This window comes from Corapipo altera, unplaced genomic scaffold (genome assembly GCF_003945725.1).
Source record: "Corapipo altera isolate COAL_440 unplaced genomic scaffold, ASM394572v1 76, whole genome shotgun sequence".
In the NCBI taxonomy this organism is placed as follows: domain Eukaryota; kingdom Metazoa; phylum Chordata; class Aves; order Passeriformes; family Pipridae; genus Corapipo; species Corapipo altera.
Window position 1 is genome coordinate 1,023,187 of NW_020884964.1, and position 12,279 is coordinate 1,035,465.

General features: G+C 55.0%; 2 protein-coding genes across 2 annotated transcripts in view; both read right to left on the reverse strand.

Annotated features, from left to right (window-relative positions):
• The window catches only part of PEX6 (peroxisomal biogenesis factor 6), a gene marked incomplete at its 5' end in the record, with an annotated part of 34,682 nt that overhangs the window by 16,949 nt on the left and 5,454 nt on the right, over positions 1 to 12,279 (reverse strand). The window lies entirely within an intron of this gene.
• Positions 3,146 to 7,377, reverse strand: VSX1 (visual system homeobox 1). The gene is made up of 5 exons (XM_027664630.1): positions 7,008 to 7,377; positions 6,582 to 6,660; positions 6,225 to 6,348; positions 5,149 to 5,329; positions 3,146 to 4,539 (listed from the first exon to the last, which is right to left on the reverse strand). Exons 1-5 carry the CDS (start codon positions 7,375 to 7,377, stop codon positions 4,274 to 4,276), a joined length of 1,020 nt encoding a protein of 339 aa, XP_027520431.1. The 3' UTR covers positions 3,146 to 4,273.

A 12,279-nucleotide genomic window follows, 5' to 3' on the forward strand; every position in this document is an offset into this window, starting at 1 on the left:
CTGTGCGACAGCTCTCTGCCGCCAGAGCGGCTCGGCGCGACCCCGCTCTGCCCGCGGCGCGTCCAGCGGCCGCAGCACCGCCACCGCCATCGCGCCGCGGGCACGGAGCCGGGGGCGGGCCGGGGCGGAGCCCGGCGGCCGCCCGCCCCGCCGAGGCCACAGAGCGGCGGCGCAGAGCGGCTCTGGAGGCTGAGAGCTGTGCAGCGCGCCCGAGCGGCTCCGCTCCTACACCTTCTCCGAGCCGCGTCCGTGGCAGCGACACTCCGTGACGCTGGCCCCGTCCTCCCCAGGCTCCCGCAGGTCTGCAGCCACAGGCTGCGGGAGGTGGGAGAAAGGGAGAATGGGGCCAAAGGGGCGGGCGAGGCTTTTGCTGCTCCGCCACTCCCCGCTCCCGCGAGTCTCACAGCAGCAGTGTGGAGTTGGAGAGAATTGGCACTCAGGGCAGAGCAGGGTGCCCTCGCCAGTGCGAGCCTCGTGAGACGTTGTGGGCTGAATACGTGCCTTTGGCTTAGAAGAATGCACTTGTATTGGTGCTAGTGCTGAACTAACCTTGGAAATCATAGAATCATAGAATATCCTGAGTTGGAAGGGACACATCAAGATCATCAAAGTCCTGTTTCTGCCCGTGCACAGGACAACCCCAGTAATTACAGAGAATGCCTGAGAGCATTGTCCAAACACTCCTTGAACTCTCTCAGGCTTAGTACTGGGACCACTCCTGTGAAGCCTGTTTCAGCACCCAACCACCCTCTGGGTGGAAAACCTTTTCCTAATATCCAACCTAAACCTCCCCTGACACAGATGCACAACCATTCCCTCGGGTCCTGTCACTGGTCACCACAGAGAAAAGATCGGTGCCTGCCGCTCTGCTTTCCCTTGTGAGGAAACTGCAGATTGCAATGAGGTTTCTCCTCAGTCTCCTCATCTTCAGGCTGAACAGACCAAGTGACCTCAGCCTTCCTCTTATGGCTTCCCCTCTAGAACCTTCACAATCTTCGTAGCCCTCCTTTGGGTGCTCTCTAATAGCTTTAATATCTTTCCTATATTGTGGTGACCAAAACTGCACACAGCCCAAAACTGCACACAGCCCTCGAGGTGAGGCCACACCAGTGCAGAGTAACACGAGACAATCACCTCCCTCGACCAGCTGGTGATGCTGTGCCTGATACACCCCAGGACACAGTTGGCCTATGCCTGGAGCAGTCTGGAGACAAAGTCAGAGCCTCTGATTAGTGCCTGTTCCCTCAGCCAGAATCCAGCTTGCTCTGGGTAAGATGCTGCTTGTTATACAAAGTGTCTGCTGGTGATACAAGATGTGAGTAAAGAAACGCAAACCCCGTAGGATTCTGTAACTGTGGATCCAGACACCCCTGTGTGTCGCCTCACAGCTAGACAGGGGTCTGTGGGAATAAGGGGAAGAAGTGAGTGTTCCAGTTGCCTCTAGGGCTGCAGCCAGCCTTTAGGCGTTCCTGGGCTGCTCGCCGTGTCCCACCGCCCCTCTCCACACGAGGGAGCGCTTACAAAACGTTCGCGCTCACTTTCTAACCTCCCTGAAAATCCAGGCAGCGATTTGAGAGGATCCGGAGAAACAAAATGCCAGTTAGAAATTAAGACTTCTAAGAAGTGTCACCATGAACATGCTTCCGCAAAGGCAGCCCTGCAGCCTTCTCTGTTCTGGGTCCATCAAGGGGACACCTCCTTGCAACCCCTAGACGTGCATGCCTGACAGTCAGCTTCCAAGCCAAGAGATGCCAAATAGTAGCATTTTATTTCTTTTCCCCTTTCCTCATCCCTTCTTCCATGATTGTTTTGGCAGATCCTGTAAGTCCCTGGCTAGTTTGTGCAGTGAAAAAATCTGCATGTGCCAGGGCAGGTGGCAGCCCAGATGAACTGAGGTGAGGCTGCGGCAGCTCTGGCTTCTGAACACTGGCTTTGAATTTATTGACTCCTTTTGCCTGAGCCACATGGGAAGGATCTCTCACCTGAACAAGCCCATCATTTGTGGCTGAGGGACCCCCAGGGCCCCTGACAGAGGGACACTCATGGCAGCCAGGCCCTGATGTGGTCACCAAGACTGCTCCTGGGTCTCATATAGGCAACCCCACTGCAGCAGTGGAGATGTGTGCAAGTGGCAGCTACTGCCTTAAATCAGGGTTTCTTCTGTTGCACTGTCAGGCCTGAACCAGCACTGGCAAGAGCCGTGGCTGGGTTTGGCTGCCAGTAACCCCAGCATGGGTCAAATCTGAAGCAACAACAAGAATATGCTGCCCTACTCCTGTTGCAGCTCCAACCACAGTGACATGGAGCACTTCCCTGCAAGGTTTAGCACAGGCAGCTAAGAGGCAAGTGACTACCTACTCCAAGGATTGTCCCCAGGATTGCCTTGCCACCAGGAACTGAACCTGGGCAGTCACTGTCATCCACCAGTGTGTGCACCCCCACAGTTACTTCCCAGCACATGAAAAAGTGCCTTGGGCCAGCAGCTGTTCCCTTGGCTCCCCCTTCACAGCATGTGGTGTAGTGAGAGCTGGGAGCCTACAAGGCACTACCAGGAGAGTTGTCCGCACCCTGCATAGGGCTGGAACTACAGTGTCTCCCCTTGTAGCAGTTGTTGTGGTGACATGCTTGCTCTCACAGCACTGCACTGGACCCAGCACAAGGCAAAGAGCCAGGCCATCTGCACGCAGGCAGAGAAAAAAAAAAAAAAAGATTGCAAGCATCCAGTGCCAGCATGGCACAGCCCAAATAAAAGGGTTGCAGATGCTGCTCAGGCAGGATTAGGCCTCCAATGTGTTAAGTCTCGGCTCTCGGTGAGCCTAATTGCTGCTGCAATAAGCCCTGGCTGGTCCTTTCCTGAACCGTGCTCCCCACAGCCCCCCCAGCAAACATTTTTTTTGCTGTGAAGCAAAAGCTTGTGTTTGCCATGCATATGTTACCCCGGTAAGGTCTGGCCAAGCAGTGGAGGTGAAAGGTGGGAAATCTGCACATGCCACTTACTGCTCTGCTCTTCCCAGCAATTGTCCCTCCGCTCTCCCCCTGTGCAGCACAGCTTGTGTGTAGGGAGCCAGGCCCAGCAGCAGAGGCAGGAACAGGTGACAGCATCATTACGTGGCCACGCACCCCGAGCTGTATTAGGAAACTTTCCAAATTGGAATTACTCAGATTTTAATAAAACCTTTTGATAATTTTCCGTTATGTTTTGGCTGGCAGATGAAACTGGAGGTGTTCCAGGAGAGCTGTCACGGCATGTGCACGGGCCAGTTCAGTAACTGCCACAAGATGTGCCAAAGGAAGGTATAAATTGCAATGCAGAGAATGAAAACCAAAGATACACCACAATTTTATTTATGGATGTGTAATAAATAAATGGTGGACAATACAGGAAGAGCCACATTCAAAAATCCAGATCACTAAAGTGCTTTTAGACACAAATATGGGGCGACCAAGAAACAGCTCTGACATTAACATTTTTTACAGACAATTACAAAATATCTTCTTCTGACAATTCACAAAATTGTTTAATTGCTCTGGGGTACTATGGCTTGCTTTTCAAAAAGGTCTGTTCTATTATGCATAGTGTTGCAGGTAACATTCAAGAGTGTACAAAATCATTGCATAAACAAAAATGTCTTTACCCCCTTCTCCCAAATATGAGTTAAGGAAGCTACACAGTGTAAATCCAGTGATAAGGCTGCATTGGCAGGCCAGATCCTCAGAAAGTGTAAACCTGAGTGTTTATACATCCTCAGGTTACACCAGCTTGAGGATGAACCCTACAGTGTTTAAAAACCCTGCTTATCCTCGAGGTGGAAGAATTGCGTGTTCAGCGTGGAAGGACTGGCACGTGGGCGCTGTGCTTGGAGAAGACGTCTGTAAACTCCTGCACCATCTTTGCACCTGCGTGTTGGGAGGGAGCGACTCCCATTGCGTTGCTCCTCTTTGTGCTCCTGGCTAGCCGGGGAAGTGGTCACAGCCCAGAAGGAAAGAGTGGCTCTTCTCCAGCAGCAGTCCGTGCTGACCATAATGCAGTCCCATTTTCGCACTGCTCTTGGCCCTGCTGGGACACTTCTCCCACCCTCCACCCTGGCTCTGCTGAGAAGTGAACAGCTTGAAAGTGAGGGGACAAGGGGATGTGTGTGCTCAGTTTTAAAATGCCCTGAATTCAGATAGAAGTTCCATTATTTAAGAAAAAATATATATATCAATAAATGAATAAATATTATTATCTTGCCAGGACTCTGTGAGGTCTGGCCTCCTCCAGGGCAGCCCAAGCTCAGTGGTCCCTGTCGTTCTGCTCTGGGGGGGGTGTCCCGTTGATGCACTGCCTCAGTACACCCCTCTTCTCGTGCTTGGCTGTCCTGGAGAGGTCGATGGCTGTGTCCTCTGAGTCTTTTGCAGGGCCAAGCTTGTCGGAGCCCCTCTGGGAACTGGCCTGCTTCTCTTTGAGTTCCTCCTCCTCCTGCTCCGTTCGCCAGCCATCTGCCAGCTTCTCTTGGCTCTCTGCCTTCCTGCTTACCTCCATGGATTTTTTGTGCATGCCTTGCAGAGGGGAGAGAGCAAAGGCAAGGGTGCTGGTTGCTTATTTCTGCCTGGGACTGCTCATCATCACTTCCTGCACTCCTGCTGCTTCCTTCAAGTTCTCACTTGCATCCTAGGGAAAACTCTCTCTAGCTACCAGCCTTTCCTGACCCAGAGCCCTGCCACCTGCTCTCTGCAGCCCAAGAGAATGGATGTGGCAAAGTTAGTCCATACCTCCCCTTGCAGTACAAGGAGAGGGGTGGTGTAATGGCTCATCCCTGATTTTGACTGTGTATGAGCAGAGGGTAGCTCTAAGGTAGCATTAACGTTATCTTCAGCTTGGGGGGGAATGATGACTTCTTAGACACCTTGCAACTCCCATGCTGCCTGCTAGCACTGCAAAGCAATACCTAGCCACATGCAGGCACCTGTCTGACACAGCAGTAAAAGGTTTTCCTAGTTGTTCTTTGCAAGGAGGGAGTGGAAAACCCAGGACACTTGGCAGCGTCCAGCTCAGGGTCGAGACCCTGTTCTTTTCTGGGAAAAGGCAAAGACAGCCATATGAAAGAAGAAGGGCTGTTCACTCCACAGCTGCACCCTAACCCCCCCCAGCCCCACGGTCCCACTCACCCAGCAGCCATGGGGCGCAGGATCCCACCAGCCCACTCTTGGCAGAGTTGATGATGGACTCAGGCAGAGGGATGGAATGCCTCACCATGGCCCCGTAGAGGCCATACTCGGCCATCACGCTGCTCCGGCCCCAGCACTTCTCCCGCTTCCGCCACTTGGCTCTTCGGTTCTGAAACCAAACCTTCAGGGGTAATAGCCAGGAGAGCACGGAGGGGTGGGATTGGGGAGGAGACAGTCCCCATGGCCAGGTGTCCAGGGCCCAGTGGGCACAGGGGAATGTGCATCCAGGGCAAAAGGGCAGCCATGGAGGTGCATGGAGGGGTTTGGGTGTGTGAATGCGGACACGCAGGCGGCACCGGGAGGGCAGCCAGGGTGATGTATGGGGAAGAGTGCGAGGGAGGGCACACACATGGGTGTCAGAGAGGGGAGGAAGGGGAGGAGAGGGAGCACATGTTAACACTAGGTTGATCGTGACACAGGAGGGTGATTCCAGCCAAAGTCACCCTCCACTGTGCCTACCCACAGGGCCTCTTTGCCTCATCCACGGAGCACCAACCTCTTCAGGAAAAGGGCTCCATAATGTAGTGACCAGTGATGACAGAGGGTGCTCAGATCCCTCTCCATACCCCCTTCTTGTGTTTGAAGGCTTGAGGGATGCAGATATAACTGGGCTGCTGCCCAGACCATCATCCCATTCTTAAGCCAATGAGCTGCTCCACAGTGGAGCAGGATCAGGCCCTGAAATGCCATATGTCCCTCAAAGGGACAAGCTAGTGAGCAAGCTAGTGGGACACAGCCTGGCCCAGCAGCTCCTGAATTGCTCTCAACTCCTGCCTGAGTGGGAGGATAGAGCCAAGCTGCCAGCAGGGAGCAGCTGCTGGGGCCAGCTCAGTCCCCTAGTTCTGTATGTCCATTTGGAGGCTGTTCAATGCCAGTGGGCAGAAGCTGAGCTGCCCCCCAGGCACCCTGAAACATTTAATTGCCACCACATTTCTACCACCTGCACTCACTGCCACAGAGCAGAAGAGACAGCCCGCAGACTTCATGGGACGGAGAGGACCATCGCTGCCACCTACCTGTATCCTGTCCTCTGGCAACTCTGTCTTCATGGCCAGCATCTCCCGGGCATAGACGTCAGGGTAGTGCGCTTCATTGAAAGCCTTCTCCAGCTCCTCCAGCTGGTGAGCTGTGAACACCGTCCTGCCGAGGGGAGAGCATCCTGTGACACAGTCCAGACGCAAGCAGTGGGGCTGGCAGCCCCCCCTACGCTGAGGTTTTCCTCCAGAAAATCCTCCCCGCACCTCTGCTGCAGCCCTCCTTTTTCCTCCCTTGGGGATACCCACCGCCCTAGCCTGAGGATCAGAGGAACAGCGGGAGGATGGTGGCAGCAGCGAGGAGGTGAGAACGGGGACAGCCGGGCTCCCGGGCTCTACCTGTGCCGGCGTTTCTTCCTCTTGATCTGGGAGGTGGACATCTTCATGTCGCTGGCGTCCCCAGACAGGCTGTCCTCATCTGGCAGCAGCATGCGGGAGGGGAAGAGTCACGTTCCCGTCGAGAGCGGAGGGACCAAACCCAGCTCCCCAAACGCGGCTCCAGCCGCCCGCAGGGAGTGGGCCCGGGGCAGGGAGGGGTCCCCTCCCACAGCCGAGCCCGGGGCGCCACACCGGTGATGCCATCCCGGGGCAGGGGGTGGGAGCCCATCCTTGCCGGAGGGTCGGGACGGGGAGCACGGGAGCCGATCGCGGACCGGGGGGAGGATGCTTGGCTGCGGCCGCAGTGCAAGGCAGCCCCGGCAGCGGCTCCGGACGGGGATCCCCGTGCGCGCCTGAGCGGCCACCCCCGATCCCGCTCCCGCTCACCGGAGATGTTCTCCTTGTGGCGGCGGGCGGCAGGAGGTGGCCCGGGGGGCGGGCGGGGGCCGCGGGCGGGCAGAAGCGGCAGAGGGGCGGGCAGCAGGCACGGGGCGCCCGGCCCCCCCAGGCCACAGAGCAGCCCTAACCCCAGCCCCAGCGCCCCGCCGCCCTCGTAGCCACCGGCGGTGGCAGCGGGAGTGGGCCCGGGGGGCGGCTGCAGCTCGGCTTCCAGCCCCAGCAGGTCGGTGATGGCGAAGCCCTTGGACCGCAGCCCTGCGCCTCCCGGCCGCGCCGCCGCCCCGGGTGCCACCGGTACGGGCACCGCCACCGGCCCCGCCGCCGCGCGTCCCCCCGACGGCTCCGCTCGGCCCGGCATCGCCGCCGCCGTCTAGCCCGGTCCGGAGCGGGCACCGCCGCCCGCCGCCCTTTTTATCGTCCCGCCGCCGGCCCCGGCTCCAATCACACCCCGGGCCGGCGGGGGGGCGCTCCCAATCCACGGATTAACGGCCCCTGCCCCCTCCCCGCCTGCACGGGCCCCGCGCCCCTCCCCCGACCCCCCGTCGCCCCCTCCCGCCGTCCCTCCCTCCGCTCCCCTCGGCCCCCGCCCCTTGGTCCTCACCATCCCCTTACCGGGTCCCCTGCGGTCCCGCTCAGTCCCTCCCCGGGACGCCCCTCAGGGCCTGTGGGGTCCCGGCCCGGTCACCCATAAATCCCCCTCACATTCCCATGGGTTCCCTCCCCCGGTCTTCTTCCAGGAACCCCCTGCTATGTCCCTATGTCCTCATATCCCCTCTTCCAGGTCCTGGCACTGCTGTGCCCAGTATCCCCATCCCACGCCATGACGCTTCGGCCCCACTTCCCAGATGGGACGTTCCACCGGGCTCAACACCCCAAAGACAGAGATGGGAAGAACCAGGGGTTATGGAGCAGGACCCTCCATGACCTCAGGTGTCTTGTTACCAGGGCCAGGGCCACCTCAAGGTGCCTGGCCTCTGTGCTCCCTTTTGCTCCCAGATTCTTGCACCTGGGCTGCAATTTTTTTCCCCCCTTCCTTTCATCTGTTGATGGAAATGATTTACAACCGGCTTACACGGGCTGCCTGATCCAGGCCTTCGTTGGATGGTCAGATTAACTGAGGGTCCTTCTGATAAAGATAATTACGAGGGGACTCCGCATTAACTTTGCATTATTAAAGAAAGACCCAAATCTCCCCTCGCAAGCTGTTCCTGGGATTAGTAGAACAATAACTTTCATTTAGGATAATTGCCGTGGCCGGCGCTGGGGGCTGGCGGGGGGGACCCTCTAGACCATCATGCTTGGCACCAAAGAAAGGCAAATGGGTGTGCGGAGAATGGGAAGTGTGGGGTTGTCACACTTCCAAAACCACCAGTTTGGGGTCCCCATGTGCTCAGGATGCAGGGATCTTGAGGCAATGCCACCCAGGGCTGCTCCAGGCCCAGGCACAGAGCACCCCAGGGTCCCCTTGGGCACCTTCACTTCTCCAGAGTGGTTTTGCTTCAGTTTTGCTGGAATAGGAGACTTTCACTGCTAGGCAGGGAGGATCTGCCACAGTAATTAGAAGCCATAATCCGGCCACCACCCACAACAAATTTCCTGTTCAAGCAGATATTAGTGGTTAAAACCCTAATTTTTGATGTTGTCCCAGAATCAGCTTGATTTCAGCAGTTTACATTGAGGCTGAGCTGTTGGGAGAGATGATGAAGCCTTAAATATGCATATGGCCTTGGCATTTGGAAAGTTTGGGGATAAAGCACATATAATTGCTCCTAATCAGTTTATGAAACATAAAAGCTCAAACCCAAGAGAAAGCCGATAGATGCTGAGATGGAAATAGCGATTAAATCTCCCCACGCTGGCGAGGTGGCCTGGATATGGCGCTGCTGCCCGGGGCGGAGGGTAACCAGGGCTGTGCCACAGGGGATGGTGATGCACCAGATCCTGGGACAGGGCTGTGGGATGGGGCGGGGGGACACACCTGCTGCCATCACTGGCTCCCCCAGCCGTGGTGAAGAGGGGCATCTCCACTGGTCCTTTGGACAATAAATCAGTTAAAGGATATCTTGATATATGCTCATCAGATAGGATTAGCTGGGATTAGACTAATCAGTAAATGTTTCTCTGCTCATTATTTTCCAGGGAAGATTTTCAGCTGATTCTCCGACGCCAAAAGATTATTAATCGCTTAAAGAGCAGAACATCAAACATCGCCCCTTGCTCTAATTTCCCTGGGGTTTGCCTGTGGGCAGGGTGCCTGTGCCAGCCAGCCCAGCAGCCTGAGGGTTCCCCAGCACCCAGAATCTCCATGGGCCTCTACCAGAGCAGCCCAAGGCCACGGCACCCCACCCTCGATGCAGTCCCATGTCCCAGGGGTGAGTGCTACCTGCAGCTGGTGCTGCACCCCCATCCCCTGCTCTCTGATCCCTGCTGCACCCTGCAGTCCTAGGCACACAGAGAGGTGGGACAGTCCCTGAACAATCCCCTCCTCCCTGTGGCCGCTCCACCACCATGTCAGACACCTGCTATGACCTGTATCACCCTATGGGATGGATGCCACATATGATGGGATAGGTGCCTGAATCTGTCCCCCTCAGATACGAGGAACAAGCCTTGCAAGTCCTTGCAACATTTTGGCAGACCCTCTTCAGCTGAGGATGGCTCCTGAGCCAGTGGCTGGTGGGTTTTTTTGAGTCCCTGTCTTTGTAGGGATATGAAGCTCAGGGAAAGCCCCAGAAGGATGTGGCACTGCAACCACCTGCTGTAGCAATGAGGAGGGGGTAGCAAGGAAAAGGTATTGAAGGGCCTGGTTTAGGGGATTAGTAATGGGATAAGACAGCTTTCACCTCCCTGGTTTAGATATGAATCAGGTCAATAATAAAGGACCATATGACAGTTTCAGGCAGCTTGGGGTGGAAGAGGCTCCTGTGCTCCAGGCTGGATGGGGAATCCATCTCCAAAAGCCCAGCTCTTGCTGCACACTTGTCCATTGGACCTGCACCACTAGTCACAGCCTGGTGCTCCCTGCCAGCTCCATACCACACACCTGCATCAGCTCCTGGCAAACCAGCACAGGAGCAGGTTGGAGCCTAGCCCCCAGGGATGATGTTGAAGCCACAGCCCTTGGGTGCCTGCTGTGTAGGGCAAGCTCAGCCAGCCTGCTGGTGGCCGTGATGGACCTTGCATGGGTGTAGGGTGGCCCAGAAGTGGAGCGCAGCAGGGTAAGCAGCCAGGTGATGGCAACACAGGCAATTTGGCGGGGGTAGGAGCCTTGATAAGCATGGACAGAAGGAAAAGGGCTTTTCTTCCACCTCCTCTGTGTCCTGCTGGGTATATGGGGATGTTGTGAAAATGTTGCCTCTGATACATGGATGAAAAGGAACTGAGAAACAGCCCATAACTACGGGAGAAGGGAGGAAAGACAGGTGTGTTGCAGCCAATCATGTCCGTGTTTTGCAAGGCTAAATCCCCACCTCTGAGTTACAGGTGTGCTTCCTCCCCAAAATGTGGGCAACGAGACTTTCCTCAGGCTGCTGCCAGGGCTGAGTGGTGGATTGTGTGTGCACTTCTGGCCAGTTAGGAGGAGACATACGTAATTGCCAAGTATCCTCCATTTTGGGGTGATGGATTTGCAGGGGCAGGCAGCATAGACAGGTTAAATGAATGAGGAAGCCTGTGGTTGCTATACTGCCAGGCTGTGAGAAGTGCTTCATTTCTAGCTCAACTTAATGTGGGTGAAGCAAAAGGTTTGGAGGGTCAGCACAGCCACAGCTGGCCATTCACACCACCTGCTTAGTTCTGTAGCATCGCCAGCCAAGCTTACTGCAAGTGTGTTTTCAGCCCTAATTTGGCACAGGGGATCCCTTTCCATGTCCCACTCTGCATGCCCTAGAGACATCCCTATTAATTCCTCCGCACAGATTTCTGTCTTAAGGCATTTGCCTTTGATTAAAACCAGAAGAGCAGTCACAGTTTAAGTGGAGTTTAAGAGCAAACCATGTGCCAATGCACAGGGCGCTCACATCTGGAGTGTCGCAGATTTAATCAAACTGCTGGGAAGTGCCGCACGCAGACAGCTGTCACAGCAGCCTGGAGCCCATCTCCTAATTAATTCCTAGCCAACACAGGGCAAACAAATGGCCATCAAGGTGCTACACCTACAACCTCGAATGAAGGTATGACTGGCGGTTGGTGAGCAAGGACAGCTCACTCACCCCACGTATCTCCAGGAGCTATAGGTAACGTAGCCCATGGAAAGCCCTGTTCCTGTTCCTAGGGAGGAGACTACCACCTGTCCCAGAGGTGTAAACCCTTATGTATGGATGGGAACAGGAGGGACAGAGTGTTCAGGAAGAAACCCAAATGGAGTAGGCACAACAGCTGCAGCTCTGCTTTCTGGCTACTCCTTCAGCTGGTGCTTTCTGCTTTCGCTCCTTTTGCTTCCTCCACACTTGTTGCTTTCTAGTACCATTTACCTGCCCATCTCACACGCCTGTGGGCAACCCCCTCTTGTCCTATACAGGATGTATAAGCTGGGACACAGCCCTCCCTGGAGATGCTCTTCCTGGTGGTACCCAGGGCCCTGCACCTGCCATAGGTCTTGTTTGCTTCCACAGCCTTCCGCAAAATCTGGGCAATGGCAAAACAGGTCAGGTCCAGACTCGGTTCTCCTTGGTGCTCATTCACAGCTCATTAAAGCTAATTGAAATGACTACCAAAGCTGAGTCTATATGGGTGCTTGGAATCTCTGGGCACAAGGCACAGCTAGGCTGGGAATATCCAACTGTGAGGAGCCCCAAACTAGCCGATGGACTGTCCACTCCAATTAGCCCCACAAAGGAGCTATTATTCCTCTGCACTATGCTTGTCTGATTACTTTATCTTATTATTTTTTTGATCATTCCTCCAAAATGTGCTAATTAAACAGAAATCATCAAGTCAATTACTGAAACACTCATTAAAGCAGAAAAGAAAAGAAAATATCAGCAGAAGAAAAACGTCTGGGAGGCTCCCAAGCACACACAATAGCTGCCACATTCATTAAATCAGCATCTCCCAAAAGAGGAGTAGACATTGTCCCACTCTGCTCCGTGCCCTGGAAATGAAACTTCCCAAAAGATGGAGTCAGATTTCCTTTCCTTTCTTATTTCTTTTCTTTTCTCTTTTCTTTTTTTCTTTTTTTCTTTTTTTCTTTTTTTCTTTTTTCTTTTTTTCTTTTTTCTTTTTTTCCTTTCCTTTCCTTTCCTTTCCTTTCCTTTCCTTT

Coding starts and splice junctions, on each gene's coding strand:
- VSX1 (XM_027664630.1), bottom strand. CDS start 7,377: ATGCCGGGCCGAGCGGAGCCGTCGGGGGGACGCGCGGCGGCGGGGCCG. Junction 5,330..6,224: donor TGCCAGAGGACAGGATACAG/GTAGGTGGCAGC, acceptor TTACCCCTGAAG/GTTTGGTTTCAGAACCGAAG. Junction 4,540..5,148: donor CTGCGCCCCATGGCTGCTGG/GTGAGTGGGACC, acceptor CCCCTCTGCAAG/GCATGCACAAAAAATCCATG.